General features: G+C 43.2%; 1 protein-coding gene across 4 annotated transcripts in view; it reads right to left on the reverse strand.

Annotated features, from left to right (window-relative positions):
- Nucleotides 1-2,015: 2,015 nt before the first annotated feature.
- celsr2 (cadherin, EGF LAG seven-pass G-type receptor 2) overlaps nucleotides 2,016-23,792 on the reverse strand; it is a 67,950-nt gene continuing 46,173 nt past the window's right edge. Inside the window, exons 6-34 of one of the 4 annotated variants that reach the window (XM_085456709.1) lie at nucleotides 22,351-22,508; nucleotides 21,768-21,931; nucleotides 21,358-21,483; nucleotides 19,610-19,779; nucleotides 19,046-19,225; nucleotides 18,849-18,962; nucleotides 18,506-18,662; nucleotides 18,182-18,323; nucleotides 17,970-18,090; nucleotides 16,283-16,466; nucleotides 16,062-16,163; nucleotides 15,840-15,934; nucleotides 14,571-14,780; nucleotides 14,170-14,353; nucleotides 11,819-12,137; nucleotides 11,511-11,678; nucleotides 11,313-11,436; nucleotides 11,026-11,226; nucleotides 10,765-10,939; nucleotides 9,621-9,733; nucleotides 9,300-9,382; nucleotides 8,415-8,541; nucleotides 8,214-8,324; nucleotides 6,994-7,124; nucleotides 6,822-6,907; nucleotides 6,548-6,718; nucleotides 5,370-5,582; nucleotides 5,068-5,290; nucleotides 2,016-3,237 (exon numbers count right to left, since the gene is read on the reverse strand). In XM_085456709.1, the coding sequence (XP_085312835.1) occupies nucleotides 3,231-3,237; nucleotides 5,068-5,290; nucleotides 5,370-5,582; nucleotides 6,548-6,718; nucleotides 6,822-6,907; nucleotides 6,994-7,124; nucleotides 8,214-8,324; nucleotides 8,415-8,541; nucleotides 9,300-9,382; nucleotides 9,621-9,733; nucleotides 10,765-10,939; nucleotides 11,026-11,226; nucleotides 11,313-11,436; nucleotides 11,511-11,678; nucleotides 11,819-12,137; nucleotides 14,170-14,353; nucleotides 14,571-14,780; nucleotides 15,840-15,934; nucleotides 16,062-16,163; nucleotides 16,283-16,466; nucleotides 17,970-18,090; nucleotides 18,182-18,323; nucleotides 18,506-18,662; nucleotides 18,849-18,962; nucleotides 19,046-19,225; nucleotides 19,610-19,779; nucleotides 21,358-21,483; nucleotides 21,768-21,931; nucleotides 22,351-22,508 (4,359 nt within the window). In that variant the 3' untranslated portion in view covers nucleotides 2,016-3,230. Of the gene's footprint in view, nucleotides 3,554-5,067; nucleotides 5,291-5,369; nucleotides 5,583-6,547; nucleotides 6,719-6,821; nucleotides 6,908-6,993; nucleotides 7,125-8,213; nucleotides 8,325-8,414; nucleotides 8,542-9,299; nucleotides 9,383-9,620; nucleotides 9,734-10,764; nucleotides 10,940-11,025; nucleotides 11,227-11,312; nucleotides 11,437-11,510; nucleotides 11,679-11,818; nucleotides 12,138-14,169; nucleotides 14,354-14,570; nucleotides 14,781-15,839; nucleotides 15,935-16,061; nucleotides 16,164-16,282; nucleotides 16,467-17,969; nucleotides 18,091-18,181; nucleotides 18,324-18,505; nucleotides 18,663-18,848; nucleotides 18,963-19,045; nucleotides 19,226-19,609; nucleotides 19,780-21,357; nucleotides 21,484-21,767; nucleotides 21,932-22,350; nucleotides 22,509-23,792 lie in introns of all 4 variants that reach the window. The other 3 variants (XM_085456708.1, XM_085456707.1, XM_085456706.1) reach the window with 3 other exon arrangements.

Consider the following 23,792-nt stretch of genomic DNA (forward strand, 5'->3'; position numbering starts at 1 on the left):
GTTTTTAGTAGAAATGGACTTTTGGGGACATTTTCTTGCGTCTCATGCTGATGCAAAGGCAAAGCTGGAGACCCTAAAGGCTCATCACCAACCTTTTATTAAAAAAAGAAGGGGGGAAGGGATAGCTCAGTAGGTAGAGTGGTGGCCCCATGATCGGAAGGTCGGGGGTTCAACTCCACTGAACGGCTACCCTGAGGGTACCCCTGAGCAAGGTACCGTCCCTACACACTGCTCCCCGGGTGCTGCATTGGTGGCTGCCCACTGCTTCACTAGGGAACTATTTCCCTATGGGGACTAACACATACACATTATTATTATTATTATTATTATTATTATTATTATTACATTATCCAGTATTGAAAGTCTGTTTTACAACTGATTGTTAAATATTCTTATTGGTTTTTAATGTAACACTTTTTTTCTTTCTTGCATTTGAGGACTTTTCTCAGGGAAAATTATAATTCAAATGTTTAATAAGCAGTGTTTTTCGGATATATTGAGTTTGTGCATTCATTTCAGAAGCAGCTGGAGCTCCAGACAGAAAGCAGGTAAAGAGCATTAGCACCATCTAGTGGGCTACAGCCTTGAGTTGTAATATTGAGAGACAAGTTTGGACAGTTACGGGTGACTCGTGACACAAAGCTCATACAGTACATGATAAGAAAACAAACAAAATTCATCCAGCTCCATTTAAAAGTCTTAACCTAGTCTCTCAGAAAAGTTTCCTAATATATTATAAATAATAAACAGATTAAAATATCTGAGTGATGAATCACCAATAACTGCAATCATACTTTCCATCAATTTTGTTTTTAGAATGATTATTTTAGCCTTTATTGGACAGAGGTCAGTCAAACCCAGGCCAATTGTGGTCACCTGTGCAAACAAATGATCTATAAAAACACCTTTTATGTCTGTTTTGTGGTAGTTAAATCTTAAGTTAACCTGCTTGTCATCAGACCATGGTTCATGACCAGATCAGGATATTTGGTGTTACCGTATATTTTTATTTCGGTATAAACTATGACTATGCGTCTGTTTTTAAATACATAAACACAAATCTGGCTTTTTTTTTTTTGGTGTCTGTTGTTTTAAAACACAATCAAACATTTTTCTTGTGTGTGGTGATTTTATAGAAACAGACCTGAACTTTAAAGCATGAACTTAAAAACAAAAATGAAAGGAATGAATGACTGTGTTCCCAGCACTCAGTTTTTTCTGTCTGGCAGCTCATCTCTGAGAGCGGCCTAGCAATGACGCCACTGTTAACCCTACAATCCAAAGGTTAGAAAAAACAAACACAGTTTTTAAAAAATGAAAAATGTACAGTTAAAAGGTTTACCAGTGAAATAGCAGCTCGCATGTCTAGCTTAGCTTAGCATAAAAAGCAAAAATAAAACAACATGACTCCCAACAGGCCACATGAGGACCTGGGACTGTTGTGGAAGCCCTTTCTAATAAGGGTGCGGCCCTCCATGACAGTCCGAGCTCCTCATGTGGCCCTTTAGGAAAAACTAATCGCCCACCACTGCCATGGCTTTTCTCAGCTGCCTCTGGACTGCTGTGGGTGGAGGTTAAAGTCCCCACTAAACACTTAATATATAAAGTAAAACTATTGTTTTTACAATTTGTCATTTTAATGTTAGAAAAAACACAGAGATAACATCTGTTTCAATAATCACAGCTGTCAGGCTGAGCTTCATTACCATTTTTATCTAAAATAACCGTTTCCTGGCTGTGGCTCTGGATGACTCATTTTTCTAGCTCTCAAGACATAAAATCACGCGTTTCCAAATTCCAAAAAGATTCCAGTGATGTTCATTTATAAGAACACAACAACACTCTAATTTTTAAAGTTACAGTGTGTAAGTGTGATCAACTCTTTTTTTCTTTTTAGAGAATATAACCCATGCGTGACAGCTGCAAACAGCTGTACTGAAGGACTATCAAACTAACACATCTGAAACGCAGCGTTACCTGAACTGGCTCCAATAAATAGGCCAAAACGACGGGAATGGTAGAAAACAGTTTAATCAGTACAAACAGGAGCGGCAGAGTGAAAGACAATCCTCTGTTTGGACACCAGTGTTATAACACCATGACTGACGTGGTAGTGTTGGCATGAAATTTATACATTAAACTCATATGGTTGGTAAAAAATGGCTTCACATCAATCTCAGTAGTTACTCATATGAGACTTTTTTTTCTCTCAGATATCAAGAGTATTTCCTAAAATCAAGGTCTGAACGTGTGTACATATTTACTAACATTTAACAATATGTTCTCAATTCATTTACAGGCCACTCTGTACAGTAAAAATGAATTACAGCTCAAATTTGCATGTATTTAATTACTTTACAAAAGACACAAGCTTCGCTGCTAGTCTATAAAATACAGCTGTTTAGTCACTGAACTCAGATGTGTGCGTCCCTCGGATAAAACAATGAAAAATTCCCACGTCCGTAAAAAAAAAAAGATGTGCTCTCAGTGGCTTACAAAAAAAAGTGTATCAAAAGTCCTTTGAGTCTTTACTTTTTAAGCTCTGCACATACAGGTTTGTTCCCACCTGTGGCCTCTGGAAACATCCTTCAGTAATCAGTAGCTTACATGGAGAATCCAGGCAGATGCAGTCAGTCTTAGTGAGCAGCTCACGGTCCACGAACACGCAAAGAGCCTTTGAGGACGACCCGCACTCGAGCGTGTTGCGTCTCTTGGATATTTTCAGGCCTGTAAAACCTCAACAGCCTGAGTCTGAAGTCATCGAACGTCAGACGGGCAGAGACGGCAACAGCTCCAGTGACCAGAGAGACGGCACAAAACACAGCAGTAGATGAAAATGGAAAATTTCCCTGAATGTTTGCAAGTGTACAACTAAATGAGCCTGAAAGTATGACTTCTTTTTATTATCTGTCATCAAAACGATATAAAAATCCTGGAAAAATAAACAAAGTTGGAAAAAAAAATGGACCACCAGCCAATCAGGACAGTAAATCAAAAAAAAGTGCATTTCTTCAAGTATGTAAACAAAACCATTTCTGTAAAGGGAGAGTGAGGCTTGTTGTGTGAGGGTGCGGGCGGGGTGGTGGCGCAGGGACTCCTGAAATTTTGGCACACGTGTATGAACTCGCACGCACACATAAACTCCTTCAGATGACGAGAGGGGAAGGGGGAATTCCTTCTTTCCACAGTTTATCAAGGGGGAAATCCAGTGCTTCCTGTTTGCAGTCACTCTATGACCTGCAAAGACACACCCCTCCGTCAGCAAGGTCACATGGAGGTGTTGAGGTGGCTGCTGGGAAAACAGGGTGGGTACGATGAAGATGAATCAGAGGATGATGGGATGGAGAGACAAGTGTTGGAAACGAATGCAATAAATTAAAAAAAAGGAAATAAAAATGACAATGAAACACACACACAGACAGATACACACACAGATGCACACACGGGCTGTGAGGGGTGACCGAAAAAATGATGCACCAATCTGAAGACAGTGATCCTGATTGTTTCTGAATGAGGATCAGAGCTTCATGGGATAAAACTAAAGAATAAAAATCTGAGATTTTTGGAAAGAGAAAAAGGGGGTAAAGAAGGCTGGTTAGTAAAGTGGAATTCACACTGCTGTGAATAATGACTGCATCTTTAAAGTACCTTTTAATGAATACAAAAGTGTTTACGTCTGAACCAGCCGCGGGCCACTGGTTTTATACAGTTTCACAGTAAAAGATTTCCTCTCTTCTTGCTGCATCTCCAGGTTTTTGTCTACATGATCACAAATAATTTCTGTGCCTTTTTTCAAATACTTTTAATGTGCAAATTTGACGATCTGTCTCAATCCTCTTTGCAATGAACCTTCTCCTAACTGAGAAGCTTTTCTAGCATCCGTCGGTATCAAATCTTTGGCCTGATTTGTTCTCCTACTAGAACAAGAGTAGGGTCACTTTTAATTTTTCTTAACAGCTGCTAAAAAAGACTTAATAAAATCCTATGGATACTGTCACTATGTTTACATTTATGGCACTAAAGCTTTCATTACCCTGTGAAAATCGTCACCTATCACTGCGTTTACAGTTAAACTGACTTCATGATCAGTGACACTGAGACGCCATTTAACAACCTTAAACTAGCAGTTTTATAAATGTGGTATTTTTGGCTTGTTGTTCCAGAAATCTCAAACTGTGTGTAAAAACCACACTTAAGAGTACTGTGTATGAGTCTTGAGCCCCACTGTTATTTCTGTATATGTTTTTAGACAATAGCTGCAGCGATTTATTGAAACACGCAAGCATAAATGTAAATATAGCAAAAACAGAGTTTGTACAGCTTTTAACGTGTTTCGAAGTCAATATTTGCTACGATCTCCTTTATTCTTCAGTCTGAACTCTCTCTCTTCTGGCCATAATTAAGACCTCGAGAAAGTCTGCAGAACTCAAAGTAAAATATAAATGGGACTCAAGACATTTGCGCAGTATTATTCACATGTTGCACATGCACATGTTGTCTTTGCTTTATTCTGTACTAGTAAGATGTGTTTGCGTGAAACACTAAGCTGCCTTAAAACAATGACAGAAAGCTGCCGATGTCCAGAACAGAGAAAAGGAGTGATGGCAGTAAAACTCACATCTAAAATAGAAAAGTTCTAAACTGCTCCTTTAAACATGATGGCCACAGAAATTTATTACATATATGATATAGTGATTAATCCAAAAATATATTGATCTTTAAGGTTAGTGGCTATAGTGATAATATGTTAGACTTAAGTGAACTCTTTGAGCCCACACTGACTTTCACTGTGTACAGGATATCAGGAATGGTGCTGTCTTCCTTTGGTTTCACGTTAACATTTAAGCGGTTCGAGTGGAAACGACACAGACTACCAGGAATGAAAACGACCACTGATGGCAGCAAGACTCATAATTTGACAGACAGCTGAACGAAACACTGAACGACTCCAGCAACAAACAGCGGACACACACGTAGGCGACGACACTGATGCGTTTGCATGAGTGAGTTTCCCTTTTCTCAGAATCTGATGCTGGTTTTCATCTGTATCAACTTCCTGATACTCACTCTGATCCCGATGAGTCGCCGTCCACTGTCCCCGCCTTGATGCTCAGGGCGACCCCGTTCAGCTGGTCAGGCAAGCTGCGTTTAGCCGAGGCCGCTCGACTTTCACTAGAGGAAGATCCATGAGGGGACGCCGTACCCGGAGCGTTTTCGCACAGTTCATTGTTGATGCGGTTGAAGCTGTTCCTCTCCACGATGGGAGAGAGCTGCTTCTTCTTTAGGATCCCTGGACCGGGGTAAGATTTGGTTTAGCTTATTTATTTAATAATGGTCAAGCTAAAGCTCTGAGGTTTGGATGAGCTTACCTTTGTGAGGGTGGGCGCTGAAGTTCGGCAGACTAGGCAGCAGTACCGTCACGCTTTCCTTTGTTCTGTCGTCTGATAATAACCGGGGGTCGCGGACGATTGGCTCGTGATTGGCCAGCCCTTCCATCTTCGCTCTGTCTCCACCCGTGAGCTCGCTGTCACTCGCTGTGGCAGCGTACTCTCCGGGCCAGTACAGCTTATTCAGACCGTTGTCTGGAAAACAAAAACACACAGAGTGAGCTCAGCTCCTCTGATGGGTTGATGTTCCTGCTTTACAAACATGTATTCTTGGTCCTCGTAGGTGAACATACACAAATGTAAAGATCATGAAGTAAGAATCCAATTTTCTTATACTGGATTCTTATTATACATGTACACAAATACACACAAATTATACACTTTTCTTTCTGGAACAATGTCCTTTGGACAGATGAGACCGGAGTGGAGATGTTTGGTCATAATGCATATCACCATGTTTGAAATCCAAACACAGCAGATCAGCCCAAACACCTCAGACCAACTGTCAACCACGGTGGGGGGAGGGTGGTGATTTGGGCTTGTTTTTCACGCATGGGACCTGAGCAGTCACAGAGTTGCTCATGCATTCCTCTCCTCTGTCCGACGGCTAAAGCTCGACTGAACACGTGAACATGCAAAAGAACAACAACGCCAAGCAAAAAAGAAAATAAAGTAAGGTGTCGCACCGATTCAGACCTCAACGCCACTGAAATCCTGTGTGTGACCATAAGAGAGCTGTGTGTAAATGAATGCCAGCAAAGCTCAATGAATAGAAGCACCACGGTAAAGACGACTGAGGCAAAACTCCTCCACAATAATGTGAGACTGAACGTCACGCAGAAAACTATTACCTCAAGCTGCTGAATCGCGGCGTGCATTTCGCCTTAGGTAAATAAATACTGACCCATTGTGTCGTGTCATGGTTTTTTGATAATCGCAGCTTGTATCGACCTCATTTTAAGACCTGCTAAGGACTACGTAACTTTTTTATATTCCTTCTAAGACTTTAGAACAGGGGAGGTGGTACAGCCTGTCCTCCATCCTTACATAAGTGCACTTTCTTTTCACTCTGACTGTTTGACTGCTTTTCAGAAAGTAAACCATTTTGTGGTGTGACTTTAGTGTAAAGGCAATGCATGTGAACAGGTTCATGTGAGTACCTTGACTGAGTGGTTGGGGTCTGTTGGCGACATTGGATGCCAGATTTTCCCAGCATTCCTCTGGCGGGAGGGGGGCCTCCTCATCCTCGCTGTCAGAGGAGTGAGTGGAAGCGTAGGAGCCGCTCTGGTCGTCCTCCAGAGACAGGTCGCTGTCCGAGTCGCTGTCGTGATCTAAACATTGACGGGTTAGCGTCAGTGAAAAACAAATCCAGTGACTCCATCAGTGCAAAAGTGGGAAAGTGAAGAACAGATCTGAGGAAAATGAGCACGCTACCGTCCAAGTGCTCCTTAGTTTCATGGAAGAGCGACGTGTGGTCATTGAGAGCGATGTGTGCCTGACTGTTACTCAACCCGTCGTCACTGAGAAGATGGAAACAGTTCAGTTCACTTACTCAGTCCGTCACTCAGCACACTGATAGTAGTTTTTTATTAAGTGGTTTCCTCACCGGAGGACAAATGGCACGTAGCTCTGCTGGCTCTTCCCACTCTGCATGGTGCCGTTCAGCGACACGCTGGATTCGCCAAAGGGGAGGTGGTACAACCTCCCGTCCATGTAGTTCGTGTTGCATTTATAGCTCTGGAATTGGAGGCAAGAGGCAGGCAGAGAAACATGTTATAAAAATACGATGCAGAGTTATTTCAGATGTAAAGAACATAACAGGGAGTTTATTGTTCCTGCAATTTTTTTGTACAGATGCTAAGAAACAAACTTGGATCAGAGAGAAAAAACTTATTTTCTTGAAATTTATTCTCTAAATAATATTTTAACTGGTCTGTCATGTGAACTTGTCTCTGTTTAGTCATTTGAAGGATATATCACACTTTAAAAGACTCTAAGTGAAGACAACATTTTCACCCTTTCTCCAGTAAGCCACCGGATCTATCTCTAAATCTACAATTGAAGAAGGTCTGTCACGAATCGACTGAACAGCCACACTGGAGTATCTAAGAGAGGCCTGGCAAGAGGATCTCATGCAGAAATCACAGCTCCAGAGCATGTGCACACGTAATCAGTTCGTGCCAGATGTAGCAGTTCAGGATACAGCACAGATCCCCCTTTCCAAACTCAGATCGTCTATTTCCTTCCTGATCAGTGCTCGCAAACACCGGCCTCTCTGTCTCTGTTTTTGGAATGATGAGCACAACATTATACTTACAAAAAACGTCATATTGAAACTGAGTTTCATCCTTCTGCCTGAAAATCAGTTTCAATATGACTGATTTTCAGGCACAAGCATAGGTCTTTTTGCTAAGAATATCCATTCAATATCTGAGTGAGTATTTGTCTGTGGATTACATGCCACGCTCCAGTTTACCTGTTTGTTTACAGCAACAGTTTTACGGTGAGGTAGCGCTCTTTGGCACAGATGAATGAGATTTATTTTACTTGTTTAGTAGAGTCAGTCATTTAGGGCGGAGAATAAATCCTTTTTTATAAAATGTCAAAAAAAGCTCAAAGCTCAGTCTGTTGGGAACAGATGGTGCAGTATCAACAGCATAACTGATATCTGAGATAATTACAGATTTATTTCTTTAACAACAGCTGACGCCATATTTTAGTTGTTTTTTTTAAAGAAACTCCAAATATGACATCAGCCTAACTACGTATCCCAGAGGTGTCAAACCGAATGAAATATTTTCTCGCCGCTTATTGCGAGGGACTCACGGAGGCCTTGGATTTGATCATGTGATCGGGTCGCTTGCGGCTGCAGCAGTATTTCATAGCGTTCCTTGCTTCTTTATTGAAGACAATACGGAAGAAGAAAACAAAGGGACCCTGGAGTTGGACGACAGGAAAAGGTTAAAGGTTAGCAAAAAGGCACAACTGAGCCTTTCAAGCAGTTTCAGGGTGAACCGATGGGCTCACCTGCACACAGTTGAAACCAGCGAACAGATAGTGGAAGATGATCATGTCGCTGTTGACGGAGAGCAGTGCGAGAAAACACGTGACTGAAACCAGGAAGAGGACACAGCCTGCGGTCTTCAGGCCAGAGCTGCAGCGAGAGGAAGCACAAAGAGGAGTTGGCGAGGAAGGACTTCTGGAGTGACCAGTGACCTGACTCGGAAACCAACAACAAGAATTCAATGCAACACACGGAAAAACAGAGCAGCACATGGATCTGAGGATAAAACAGCAACAAAAACAGCAACGATAAGCATGCCGAAGCTGTGTGCCTGAGATGACCATATTCTCTCTATGACATCATACAGATCCAAGAGTAGAAAAAAACTGTCTGAAACTGAGTGCTTAGAGTGGCCTGGGTCAGGGGATTATTGCAGAAAATATAAAAAAAAAGAACATGCACAGACAGCAGCTCCCGAAGAGCAAGGGCTAGACTAAAGATTTGATGTTTTATGATGTTTATATTACAACATGCTGATGTCAGCCTCGTTTCTTTTCTTTTTGGAAATACCCAATAATGACATCTGCACTGGTTTCATAGTCCCTGGGTCCCCGACCCTGGTTCAGCTGGATGTTTCTTCCTGTCAAAAGGGAGTTTTTCCTCTCACTGTCGCCAAGTGCTTGCTGATTGTTGGGATTTTCCCTCTACTACTTGTTGGGTAATTTTCCTTAAATTTACAGAGGCTTGAGGTGACTGGCATTGTGAACTGGTGCTGTATAAATAAAACTGAATTGAATTGTGTTGCTAAACAGTGACTGCCTATGTACAAAAATTTTCCTGTCTAAACATCCTCTAATCAGGTAGGAAGTAAACGGCGCTGGTGTTGAATGACAGGCCGGGACACTCACACACGAGACTCTTTCTTCTCGATGCTGTGGTGTCTCAGCGAGCAGGAGGCTCTGGACGACAGGATGTACAGAAAGATGTTCATCTGTGGATACACAACACACCAGTATGTCACTACTGGCAACACAGCAGGAGTTTGTGACAAAACTAAAGTAAAGTGAAGGTCTGCAGTGCAGCATGTTAGAAGAATAAACAATAATTAATGTAGCGTGAAAATGCTATGCACGCTGCTGAGGTGACAGCTTTACCTCCGTGTCTTTATATCTTTTAGTAAAACTACAAGATATTCATGTGCGATTGGATGGATGGATGCAGGTACTCACCGACACCACTATGGCGATGGGTCCTGCAAAGCTCCAGATCAGGGTATCGTACATAGACAACCAACAGAAATCAGGGTTTCCATAGCCTTCGGGGTCCAAACCCACCGCCAAACCTGGAGTTGACCCCAGAAAAAATAGACAGTGTGAAAAGTTTGTTTAATTTTTGTCTTGATTCACTCTTTACTGAAACTATTTTTATCTCCAGAGGATGATGTCACAGTGAAAGTTACTAAAGCTGAATAAATAATGACTTCTCATAGTGTGGCTGGGTATATAGACACGTTCTGTGGGTTTATAATCTGTACAGGAACTAACTGAATTGGCTATTCAACGAAACTAATTTAACTGTAAGACTGTTGATAATGACCAACTTGTATATCTGATATTCAGACCCCCGGTTTGATCCTGGGAAGAAACACAAATCTCTTTAGTTGTTGTGGTCCTGGGTCAGGTTTGTCGCATTAAGTTAGTTAAACTTCTGCGATATTGATCTGGTCAGTTAAGTAGCAGAGGGTTGTTTCAGTTTCAGCTGCTTTGGTTTTAATGAAGTGAATAACAGGTGGACAGATTGATATCCCTGAAGTTTAACTGACTTTGTGTTATACTGTGATGATCGAGTGTTCCCTTCTTTCTTTAGCAGTGTACATTTATAGAAAATCCTTCTGCAAAATAAAAATGTTGGGAAAAGCTAAAAGATTTAAAAAATGACTTGATTCAAAGAAATGTTGGATGGATCAGTGTGGAAAGACTTTAAAAATAGCCAACAGCTGACGGCCAGTAATAATATAATTGTGATTATCTAAAAAAATCTGATCAAGAAAGGTGACCCTGTAAAAAAACACCTTCCTCAAACCTTTTGCGATGTCTTCAGCTCACAAAGCAGATATAATGAAAAAGATCATTCAAAGATAATTCAAATTGGTTTGTTATTTTTATTATCCACTCAGCTTTATTTTAAAAAATTAATTTGCTTTTAACGTCTTTGTGATTGTGTTTGAGACGTGTCTGATTCTTTTCCTCATTTCTGCTCCCGCTGTCACGAAAGACGTTATAAAGGTTTAAGATCCTCGTTATTCCACTCAACACACAAGCTGGGTGGAGTGGTTTTCCTTTGTCGAGTGGGTTTTTAATTCGAGGTTCACACCTGTGATGAAGGCAGGAACTCCCCAGCCAATCAGGTAGTAGAATCTCATGGGTCCATAATTGATGTCTCTGACTTCGCTGATCATGCGGTAAACATGCAGCCCCTCCAGGAAGAGCCAGGAGAAAGTGCAGAGGTAGAAGAAATGCAGCAGGATGGCGATGACTGTGCACACAAACTGCAGAGCGAATACAGAATGATTAAAACTTTGGGAGCTCTCAGAGCCGGAGGGAAGAGGTGAGAGACGAGAACCAAAGCGCTCACCGGGTTGTCGGCCTGGTTGATGCCAAGGATGAAGATGAGCTCTGAGAGGAAGAGAGCGGTGGCTCCATTGTTGATTATGCTCGTCTTGTTGCACTGCATGGCTCTCAGGCAGAGCAGGAAGATCGCGGTGAGGAAGAGGAAGCCCAGCGTCACGCCGGCTGTGCTCCACGTCAGGATTTTGATGGGCAGGATCTCTCCGTTCTGGTGCGTTTAGAATGAGAAAATGCGACGTTACAGTGAGGAGCAACTCTGATTCTGATCACATGAGAAGTGTGAGTGTCACTCGCCTCCCTCCTGGAGATATCCATGAGAACCGCGAAACTCGTCATGTGGTAACACTGGCAGCTGATGTGGGTGCTGTTTCTGAAAACCACCTCGCAGCCTTTCGCCGACCAGCCGCCGCGACCAGCTCTGACAGACAAACACAAACGTGAGCACAGCACAACCTCGCCCGGGCGCCCCCATTCACTTACAGCTGCACTCACAGTATGGTGTGGTTCCAAAAGACACAGATGGGTTTGGAGCGCTCCTCGGTGGCGACCAACCGGAACTGCACGGTGATGGGTTTGTCCAGCGCGTGCTGCAGCAGCGCGTCGTTGTCGTGCACAGTGATGCTGACCACCGGGGTGTTGATGACGGGACGCTTTGGGACACTGAGGCAAAAATACACGAAAGAAGAAATAGTTTCTTTTTTCTCTCCTCAGGAAAGGAAATGAAAACGACTAAAAGCAGCAGCAGATTAGCCTCTTTATACTTTCTACACTCTGAAAAAAGTCAGAATAAGTTTTATTACCGCAGACTTCTCTTATCTGGATCGTAGCTCTCGGGCAGCAGTGAGGCCAGGCTGTGAAAGATGATCACGCTGGCGACGGCGTCCTGCTGGCTGTCATCGGGGTGGCGTTTCTTCCTGCTGGCCGAGCGGTTCCTCAGCGAGGACTCTGGGAAGACGTCCAGGTGTCTGTGGCCCTTCGTTTCCACAGGTGGTTGGAAGACGGAGTCTGGGAGGGTGACAGCCGTCTCCAGATCCGCAGGACGAGGGCCCCTCAGGGACTGATAGCGCGGCAGTTTGGCGCCGGCGAAATTCATCTTTTTCAAACGGTCCACGGAGATGACTGCAAAAACCAGCACACGGGGAAGGTCAGAGAACGCTGCTTCAAAACGGGCTTCGCCGTTTTTAAGTTCCAACAGTTAATCTGAGAGAAACGAATCTGATAACTTTCTCATTTTAGATTAAAAAAAAAAAGAGGACGTCTGAATTTAGGGCTTTTGTTCAGTTCATTTTAATTTCCTCACATTTTATAAACCATGCGATTTATCTGTGAAATAAGAAGTTTAATGGAAATAAAAGGACATAATCTGCTAAAACCTGCGACACAGAAGAAGGCGAAGGATGCTTTCCCTGTGACTGAACTGATATTGTTCAAAATCTTTATAGAAAAATCATCAACACAGCCTGTTTTTAATCTGTAAGTATGAGAACCATACTAAGTGTTTGTTTTTAAAAATAAAGTTTGACCTTATTTTATTAAAACAGAAAATGGAGCCTAACAGGAAATAAATATTCCCAGTTTTTACTGTCATTTTTACCTCCACGTACCTATTTTGTTGTCATGTGGCGGTTCTTTTTTCTGCACACAATAACTGCTAGCTTTTCCACGCTTGAGTCACATGCACAACTTTTTTCTTGCTCTTATTTGCTTTTTAGACTCTTGAATAAATCCCGTGTATCGTTTTCGTCCACGCAGCAAACTGATCAGGTATTGAACTCAACCTTTATTTGATCTCGACTACACATGAATGCTGTGATTGGGGTTTGCACCACTGCCGGTTTCTTCATGGCAAATTCTGCTTTAACAGCTGTGACGTGCACGTTAAACGGTCTTTACTGTGCCTGATACGAACTCTTACACAGATAGCTCAGAAAACCTCACAGCATGCGAGTGGGGAGTCATGTGTGAAGCATTTCCAGCAGTTAAAGGTGTTTGAAGTGCTCCTGTTGCGTGCAGCATGTGTCCTGATCACGGCAATGGCATTATTATTTATATAGCAAATTTCATTACGTGTAAACTCAATGTGCTTAACATAACAGACAAAAACATGCACACAGTGATTAAATGTAAGCTGGGGAGAGTAAAAAGGGTTCGAGTTTGTTCTTGAATGTAGACGCAGCTGTGACTGACCTCAGGTCAGCGAGCAGCTTGTTGCAAAGAACAGAAGCACAGTAACTGAAACCCTGACCACGTTTAGATCAAATTCTGGGAACATTTAAAAGAGTTGCTCTCGTTGACCTGAGAGATATAGCAGGGAGGGGTGCTAAACATAAGGCCCCGGGGCCAAAATCAGCCTACAAAAGACTCCAATCTGGCCCACTTGACAGCTTTGGAACAAGTGAACGAGGGCATAGATTTTGGACTTTTAACTATATTTTCATTACTTTTTCCTGCTTTGACCTCCCTACAGCCATTCAACCATTCCTATTACATCAAACTAACAGACATCTACTATAAGAACTACTATAAAAATGTGTCCACAACAATTAAAAACATTTCACTGTGAAATAACAAAAACTTCCTGTTTTATACTTACAGGACATTCTGGGCAGTGAGCAACCAGGACCTTTTCTGTAATGTTTCCACATTTTTTCTTACAATTTATGATTTCTTTCATTTACTACTGCTGTTTTTATTTGTTATACAGGAAAACTGAGATGCACTGTTGATCTCAGTAAGTGTGCACTTCTTTATATCGATAGAAAGAGGCCCACGATGTACAGTGAGTCTGATATCCCTGTAGCAGGGTTATGGCGACTGAGCGAGTCACAGACGTACTGGGGGGGTCAAACCATTGGTGGCTTTATAAACTAATAGAAGGATTTTAAAGGTAATTCTGTGTTTAACTGGGCATGAATGAAGTGACTTCAGTACTGGGGTAGTATTAGTCTGATGATCTGAACAGTCCTGCAAATACAGCACTACAGTAATCTAACCTGATTGATATGAAAGCATGGACTAATATCTCACAGATTAAGATTGAGATAAGAATTTTCTTTTAATATATTCTTTGATATATTTTTTAAGTGGAGTTCATTTGTGATGACAGCTGTGACAGATAAGCTGAAAACTTAGGGCACTAAATATTGCAAACCTATGTTTGGTGTGACAATGGTGAAGGGGCTGAGGTAAGTCTTCCTCATGTTCTGCGCCAGTGTGTTTGCGTATTCCTCGTAGTGGCGCAGGAGCGCCGCCGTGCCACCCTCCGTGTGCTGGATCAGCTCCCAGTGCTGCCGTGTGTCTGGAGACAGGATGGCGCTGCCCACTCGGACCAGATTCTGTCAGAGAACAGCGAGAGTTCAGTGTGACAGGATGTCAGAGCAGAGAGTGAAATGAAGTGTGATGTACTCCCTGCAGATACAACATGACAGGCTGTGATGTCCAGCCAGGCAGGACTGGCCTCCTGTTTCCAGTTTTGTGTACTGAAACAGCCACAACAGAGCTCTGTTCTTGCTCTCCGTCTGTACGAGTGTTAGAAGTGACGTGGTTGTTCACCTCTGTGAAGTGGACGTCCTGTGTGGCGGTGAGGTTGAAGCCCTGCTGGCTGCTTTCATGTCGCAGCAGACTCTGCGTGAGCCGGTAGGCCACTTTCACGTCGCTGCCGTAGAACTTCTCCGTGTGCAGCGTGGCGTTGGCCAACATCGCCGCCATCTGCTGAATGCGCCCAGACTCGAGGAGCGAGGCGTTACGGAAAAACTTTTCAGACTGAAGAAGAAAATAAATAAATCAATTTTCACAAGAAAAGAAATCCCAAAGACAAGTGTTAGTAACACAGAGATGAGATTTAAAGTGTAAATGTCTGCAGGTCAGACGAGATTAAAACTGAAGCAACGCCTTTGTTGCCATGCATGCTTCATTACTAGTGCCCGAGATGAGGTGGAGTGCCTGTCTCACTGGTGCAGATATAACAAGTCGACAAAAGAACTGATCACATGACTTCAAGAAGAGAAAAATATGAACATTAAGCCTTTAATTATCAGTGGGACGTGTGGAGAGGGTCACAGACTTCTCCTGGGGCGTAAACACCACAGAGGTGGTTAAAATAATAAAGAGATTCACTTGAATTCGACTGAATTCAATTTTATTCCAAGTCCAGAGAAGTGGAAGTGTTGCATCAGGAATCGAACATAAAATCTGCACCAAATCAAATAGTGGATCTGCCCACTGGGGTGAGCGATTAGGAAATAAGTGGCTGAATGTACATTCATTGATTTTTCCCAGAGGATGAATCCGAGGTTTTAATGATCCTTTGATCTTTTCCTGTATTTTGTGACGTGTCATTGCAGCACTTATCAGTTATCCCAGGAAGTAACTGACTTTTCCTGTAGCACCCCTGGGAAGTAGATTGTGAACACTCCTGCTCTCAGAAGCATCAACCATACTGACTTCAGCAATCGCCTGATTTATCCTTTAGTGAGATTTTGTGTGAAACATTTTGAGAAACATTAAACAGACCATCATGAAATCCGGTCCAGCCTCCGATGGGATTAATCACATTAGCTTTGATTTATAACCAAACACCTGCAGCCTCAGCTGGACTTTATTAAGTGCCGTTAATCTGCACAACACATACGCACATATTTAACAGTGTACCTAACGAAGAACAGTTTTTTGGGACTATCACTTTAAGCCAGTGATGCTCAGAGCAGCACCGCAGAGCAGCAGAATGAAAACATTGTATTTCTCCTCACAAATGAGGATGATGTTGTAGAAACTGGAAACTGACTTTAAAATTTAAAATAGTGACAGAGAGAAGCTACACACCAAAGCTTTCAGCTTGCTGAAGGTAACGGAGGTGCAGTTGAAGAGATTAGGAGGCAGCCAGCCCTTATGCTCGTCACAGTGTCGAATCGCTGTGCCTGGGAAGGAGGAGAGGGAGCGTTATCGCATGAGGAAAAGGCTGCAGCTGAGAGAGAGCTTGAGGCAAGTTTCATATAGTGCCATTATTATATGGTAATTTGATGAGCTGCCAAAAAAACATCATACCGAGAGTTCCTTTGGGACAGGGAACTGCTGCAGGGAGACCAAACTTAGTCCTGGGCCACCATATCCCAGCCTCGATGGCCTGAGGGCAGCTGTCATATATTACTAAGAGAGATGGAACAGGAAGGAGATGATGAGGATAAAATTAGAACAATATCTAATGTATTTGTACCTATAATGAAAAAAAGGGACTTGATGCAAAGCTGTAATTAATGTGTTCTGACCTTCACAGCCGTTAGGGGTAACCTCAGCAAACGGGTTGTCACAGCGGTCGCACTGACGTCCGATGACGCCGGGTTTGCACTGACACTGGCCGCTCTCTCGGTCACACGCTCTGGAGAAAGAGCCGACCGGGTAGCAGTCACACAGCAGGCAGGTGTCGCTGTCTTCAGGCCGGTAATGATTGTCCTGCAAATGAGAATTCTTCCTTAGCGCCACGGCAAGCTCAAACCACACGCTCAAAAGCATCTGACTGCCAGCAGACAAGTTGTTCTCCCACCTGGATTTTTTCTAGCCAGAGAAAAAGGTGGAAAACGACGCTACAAACCTTCAGCACACAAAATAAATCTTTAATTGTCCCTCAGCGCAGTGCAATGCAAAGCAAACATAGCTGTAAAAATGGATCAGCGCTGAATGTTGGAAGATGTATAACGACTGTTTATGAAAACAGCTTCTTCCTTAATATTAAGCCAGTCTGCAACACGTGTCGTAGAAGTGTGCAAGAAACCAAGTTTGGACACAGATTCAGAGGTTTCACATGTTCCTGTGAGGGCCACATTTGTGCAGCTCTTTCTTCATTTCTCAGGAAAGAGTTCCCATAAAGCAGCAGACGTCTGATGGATGTCTACAGATTTCTAATGTGTGCTTAGAAAGCATAATTATAGGTGTACAATAATGTGCTTTAACTATGTAAAGCTCAAAGCTTGCAAAATAAAGTTTAAACTGTGGGTTATTTTTCAATTTGCACACAGTATAAAAACTGCAGCAAGATTTTAGGAGTCACTTGAGAAAGGATCATGCTGAAAACAAAATTCATCAGTTTAGACTTGAGAAAAAGAATTGCTGATGCTCAAAAAGCAGCAGATGGCTATACAAAGTTATCACAGTGATTCCAAGTGTCAAGAACTGGAGTGAGAAGTATCATCAAGATCAAGAAAGCGAGCTAAAGAGCACAGAACGAGTCTGGCAGGGGAAGGAAGGGAAATACTTCAAAGACTCTGGAAAGAAAACTAGTGAGAGATGAGTCTAAAAAACTGGAACAACTGCCAAGACAGTGAGTCCAAGTTGGGAATTATAGTGTTAAAGCAGACTCACTAGAACCCTGCAGGAGTGAACTGAACGTATCAGACCAAGAAAAACTCCACTTCTGCAGAAAAGACATCTTCAAGTCAGACTGAAGTAATGAGAATATAACATGAAACTAGAGCTCCTTGACCACAGAGACGCTGCTTATGTTTGGCAAAAGAAGGGAGAGGCGTACAACCCAAAGATCAACGTCCCCACAGTGAAACACGGTGGAGGGCGTATCATGCTGTGGGGATACTTCAGTGCATTTGGAACCTGGAGGGTGAATCATGAAGGAAAGATGATTTGTGAAGGTTTGGGGTCTGGGTCGTCATGATGTCTTGCAACGTGACAAAGACTGCTGGTGAAGAACTACCATCAGAAGACCAAAGTGAGCATTACTCATTGGCCTGCACAAAGACCTGATTTTAATCTAACTGAAAATCTGTGGGTTAACTGAAGAAGACCATCAAATCTGGAAGAGATTGAGAAGAGGCTGAGAGATTTGCTAACGAAGAATGGGCTGGGATTGTGTGAAAGTTGTTAAAAAATGCACATCTTGTATTTATTTGAGTGGACATGATGTGCGCTTTATTACAGATGAATGCATCGGGGATGCTAGCTCACCTTGCAGCGACACTCTCCGCTCGTCTTGTTGCAATCAGAATCAAAACCCTTGTCTGTCTGACAGTTGCAGGGGCCGCAGGTCTTGTGACCCCACCAGCCTCTGGGACACGGCAGGTCGGTCCTGTGGACACAGACATTACAGGTCAGTTGTCCTGTCTGCAGTGCAGGAGGAAGAACACTGCAGTGTTTTACATAAATGTGGAAGGCTATACTTTTTCTCGCAGTAATTGCCAAAGTAGTTGTTGGGACAGTCACAGGTGTAACCCCGAGAGGAGCTCGGCTTCCTGGTGCACGCTGACTCGTGTTCACAGGGGTTCAGCGAGCACACGTCAGTGCAGTTGGAGCCATAATAACCTGCAAAAAAATAAAGCAGGTGGGGACTTTCAGTAAATTGCAGTCGCTCGTGGTAAAAACAATAAACAACAATTTAAAAAAATGATTATTCATTTGAACTAAAGATGAAAGACAGAAACAGAATGATAAAAAGGCAAAAACATGTTACGTTCGTGGGTTTGTGATCATGTGACGAGACTGACCATTGATGCACTTGCAAGAGTGGCTGTCCCAGTCGTCGCTGCAGTAGCTGTTCGACGGACAGGGATTGGAGCTGCAGGGATCGGGCACGCTGCAGCCCTGCTCCACGTTCACTTTCCTCGCCTGAGAGAGACTCACAGCTCCGCCAACACGCAGACCCTGCAGGGAAACAACCATACATTCAAGCAAAGGGGTGAAGCACAATGTCTTTAAACTACACAAACAGCTGTTCAGACAAATTCAAATAAAGCTTAATTTGAACCAAAACTTTAAAACATCAAACTGAACTGCTCGCCTTCACGATCACAAACGCAGACATGAATGTGGTCTGCAGAGAGGACAAACCTGTATGCAGCCGCGGAAGCCATGCTGAATTTTCCCATCAGGCTTTGCCAAACCACCTACGCTCACAGTCTTCAATTTGGAGTCCTGCAGCTTTCCATCCACATCCATGCTGGCCTGAAAAGGAACACGGCAGTGACTTCATGGCTAAAAGCTACAAGAGTTTCATTTATAATCGCAGCTAGAATTTAATAACTCACCAGGTAGAGTCCGTGATCTAAAGATAAAACAGCCTTATGGTAGCTTGCCGCTCCCCCTGTTATGCTGATATCCAGCTGCAGATGATGCCAGTCTCCGTCGTTCACCAGCACCTCCTCCACACGGGAGAGAGTGGAGTCTTCCCCCCTGTGCAGCCCCATCAACACACTCCCACCACGCAGCTACAAAGACGACAGCAGGAGGGAGACGGACACAGGATGAAAAACTGACCGCAAAGAAACTGCACTGCAGAAGAGAACAACCTTTGAACAGCCTCCAGTTCAAAAGATCATCCCTTGTGTTGCAGCACATCATAGGTGTGCAGGGCTGGAAATAGACTGAGTTATGTAACATCAAAGAGGCGCCAGTCGAGACAAGCTCAAAAAAAAAGAACTAAAGTTAGAATAAAGTTGAAAATGTCCCGTGTTTTGGGACATGTTTTCTCTTAACATCAGAGACTGCAAGCTTCTTTGCAACCCATCATCACCCCAGCTCCTCCTCTCCTATTAAATCGCATATCTGCTTCGGTCCTGACAGGAAGTGCGTTTCGGATATGTGGCTCTCACCTGCAGTGTGAGGTTGTGCTGCAGGCCAGAGGAGATGTGAAGCAGCGTGCTGCTGGCTTGGCGTGTGCGGAACATGAGCTCCACATGCCAGGGGACGGAGGCCGCCACCGTGGCGAGGTTATTCCACTGCAACAGGCTGTTACCCAGGAAACGCAGTGGGTTGGCCATAACTACAGAAAAAGAGGGCAGAGACGAAAACGGATGACAAAAATCACATGACATACTTCATGGTAAAGAGAGCGAGTGGCTGAAAGGCAGAAGGGGTGATGCTGAAAATGAGGAGGGAGAATTTCACAGTAGCTGACAGAGGGAGCCATTACTGTCAGAAAGGAAGCTCTCTGCTGCTTTTCTTCAGATTTTAGCCAAAACTGACTGAACAACCGTCACTCTTTGAGGTAAGAAAAGAGACGTAAGAGACCTTACTCTACAGATCTGCTTTCTGAAGTGCAGCTTTTTAGAAATTCTAGAAATGCTTCCATGGAACAGATAAGATGACTCTGAAGTTATCTCTTTTCAACTCTGATTACATTTTTTGCTTTTTTGATCATTTTCTTTTTTTCATTTCAAATTCCAACACGCACTGAATGAGAAGTTTCCTCGGTCCCTTTAGACGCTGAGAAAAGTGACACAGAAGGACACTCTGCTTTATGTGGAGCAGTTTCCTCGTCATTAAGCGGTCTCTGCGTGAAGTGAAGTAAAGCACCTGAGTCACCCAGGCCCTGAGGATTGATTATCGACGACAAATAAACCTGACACACTGTGGCTGCATGAGTGAGATACAGAGAGAGAATCTCCAGTTAGATTTCAATCATTTAGATTCAAAGTAATATAAAAAAAACCTTCATTGAACACCTGGTTACCTTTGGCAGTCGTCATTTATGAATCCATATTTTGTGCATCGAGCTGAAAGCTAAGAAATATATTTTTCTATTGATTTTTTCTGGTAAATGTCAGAGAATAATGTCAGAGAATAATGAAAAACGGATGAAAGTGACGGATAGCTTCACAAATCTCAAGGCACTAAAAACTCCTTTATTTAAAGTATGCTAAAATTTCACATTATTACACTAAAGTTGGCCCCACTTCCACACTCTCATCCTCACTTTTCCTTCACACGTGTCTGTTCTTCACAGCACACCTGTCAGCGCAACTCAGGAACTCCTCACTTGTTCTGCATGAAAGAACCAATAAATAACCCCACCCAACTTCTTGTTAAAACAAAGGTGTTTTTTGAACATTTTTTTTTCCTGCCGTCTCTTCTAAAGCTCGTTTCTCTTCGGCTGTCTCTTCTCAAATTCCTTTAAACCATAAATCAGCGCAGACGACAGCTGTAGGAGATCGAGTGAAACATAAAGAGACGCTGGACAGAAATATAAGCTACATACTGTATATATCTTCAAAGGTTAAAAAACATTAGTATTAAACTGGTTCAACATCATGTAAACCAGAGAAAATTCAACATCAAGCAGATTACATTTAAAGTTCGGTCCTAAATCGGGCGTTTAAGCTGCTGTAATGAGATCACTTCACCCAGAAAGCAGCTATCAGTGTGCAGTAAAACACTCCAGACTGCTCAGGCTTTTTTCTTTGTTTGTTGGCTTTTTCGGGCATTAGCTGCCGCCTCCACACTCACCTACAAGTTCACAGACCTCCATCACAGCTGCAGACAAATTCATATCTACTATTATCTTATGTCTGAGTGTCTCCCCCTCCCTGATGCCTCGCTCTTTTCCACTTGACTCACTCACCTCTTTCGCAGTTTCGTCCTCCAAACCCAAGTGGGCAATCACAGCTGAAGGAGCCCCACAGGTTCACACAGGTTCCTCCATTCAGGCACGGGTTATTGTTGCAGAAGTGTCTCTTGGCAGAGCATCCTTGAAGGGCAGGAAAATAAGAGGGTAATCCACCCGTTTGATCTATCCTAGCTCATTATTTCATCAGTAGAAAAGAGTCAGATGGTAATAAACTATTCATAGCAGGTACAACAATCATTTCCCACTGACTCTACCTTCCCCGCTGCTCTCATTATAGTCACTGCTGTTTCCTCTGCCAGCTTTTCCTCACTTGGCTGATCTAACAGTGTGCACTGTTTGACTGCAAAGCTTAGCCAGGTTTAAGAGCTGAACTAAAGGACAGCGAGCTTAAAAACAATGCATACCTGGCAGAGTTCCATTGTTAGCGATGAAGCTGGCCATGTCTATGTGCTGGTTGTCAATACGCAGGTTCTTCATGCAGCCCACAAACTGCTGATTACGAACAGGAAAATCTTCTGGAAGTTTAGGGACTCCTCCGAGGAGCAAGGGGCCCGTCAGATCCAGAGACCTGACGACACAGAACCGTGAACATACATGCACCCAGAGCATCACTCTGCCTAAACCAAAACACATCATCAACAGTAATGTGGGGGGTATGGGGAGAGAGGTGGTGAAATATTTATTACAGGCACGGTCTTGCTGTGTTATTTTCCCTTGGGAGATAAAAAAGGAAAAAAAAGGATAAATATTGCAGTAAATGGAGAAACCAAAGCTTAGCTAACACCCCGCAGATGTGGAACCTCATTTCAAAACAAGTTTACTCGAACTACTGAGGTGAAGGCAAAGATAGTAATAAAGTAAATGGCTGAGATCAATACAGAAGTAAAGAGAGACTACACAAAGCAAAGGAAAAGAGGGTTAGTTACGGTTTATCTCTCGATCTCAACAGAACAGCTCTTTTCTCTGGTGTATCTGTTGCAAACTTACTTTTTGGACCCTGATTGGCTGCCCTGAGCAGAGCACGTGTAGTTTCCAATCATGTGCCCAAACCTCAGGGCCACAGAGGTGTCGCAGTTGTCCACCGTCACTACGACGACCTTCTGGTCTGAGGGGCCCTGCGGGAGGCCGGCCTGGTTTAAGATTGGCTGTAGAACGAAACAAACTTGTGATAAATTATGGGGCACTTTCTCCATAAGGTGGGGAGCACCGAAAATTGCTGCTTCTGGTTTTTCTCCTATCTTGCCAACTGAGGATTTAACTAAGAATTTCACATTTTCATCCATGTTCACAGGGATTTGGAATTTTGCCATTTTTGTATTGCATGTCAGATATAAATGAGAATTACCGACAAAATCATGAACCACAGAAAAGGAAAAAAACAGTATTACCATGTTGCTATTTTTGATAGGTTGAGGTATTTTTGATCACTCAGCATTCATAAATAGCCTCAGAAATGTGTTATTATGAAAATACTTCATAATTGAACTTTTTGTTCTGTTTTATTCATCTTTTAGCAAATGGAGCACAATAATGAAGTATTTTCATAATAATCAGAATCAGATTCTGCGTGTCTCATCCGGAGCTAAGCTGTTTGTAGCTTTATGAGCCAGATTAAAGCTTCAAGCTTTGAAAGTGGAAAACAACAGGCAAATAAATGATCTTTGGCATTGCACTCAGTTCAGTTCCCGTTCAGCATCAGCTCGCTGCCGTCGAGCATTTTAATAATTCAGATCATAGCAGCTCGAGGTAAAGGCAACGGCTGGCAAGCAAACACACATGCACGCATGCATGCACACACACATGCGGGAGATGGGCTTGCTCTCTGCAGGACATCGCCCGGTCGACAAAGGATCTTTTCATTGTCTGAGAAATCAATAGGGGGGGGGGGGGGGGGGGGGGGGAGTAAGAAAAGGAGGAGGAGGGCTGGAGAGAGAGAATTATGATGCTGTCAATAAAGGTTGCGACCTCTTTTCAAACCGCCCTGTTTCTCCGGGGTCACGTCAAGCTCCTAATAACCCTAAGTGTAGGTTCAAGCTGGTGTCACGAGCTGAGAGCAGAGCAGTGACCACCCTCACGCACAGCTGACCAGTTCAGTTTGGCCGTCTGCAGGCGAGGACGGGCCGCTGAGCCGTCAGCTGGTCAGACAGGATTTAGCAGGAATTATCTAGTCTCATGTGCAGCGATAGTAAGAAAAAACTGGCTCATTGTTGATGGCTTCGAAACACACATTAGGTTTCTGTTTTCGCTGTCTGAAAAACGGATTCCTCCATGAGGTTAAATTAAAACACATCCCCTCTGGATGAGCCTCAGGAATGATAATTTCCTGACTGTTATGACTTCCTTTGTCGCTGACGTCTGATCTCTTAATTTAAAAGCTCTGATGAAAGACACCCAGCGAGAGATATGCTGCAGATTTTCAGCAGCTCAAT

Source organism: Copadichromis virginalis, linkage group LG5 (assembly GCF_057382275.1).
Source record: "Copadichromis virginalis isolate Kocher_CV1m ecotype Utaka linkage group LG5, C_Virginalis_male_GT1.1, whole genome shotgun sequence".
NCBI lineage: Eukaryota > Metazoa > Chordata > Actinopteri > Cichliformes > Cichlidae > Copadichromis > Copadichromis virginalis.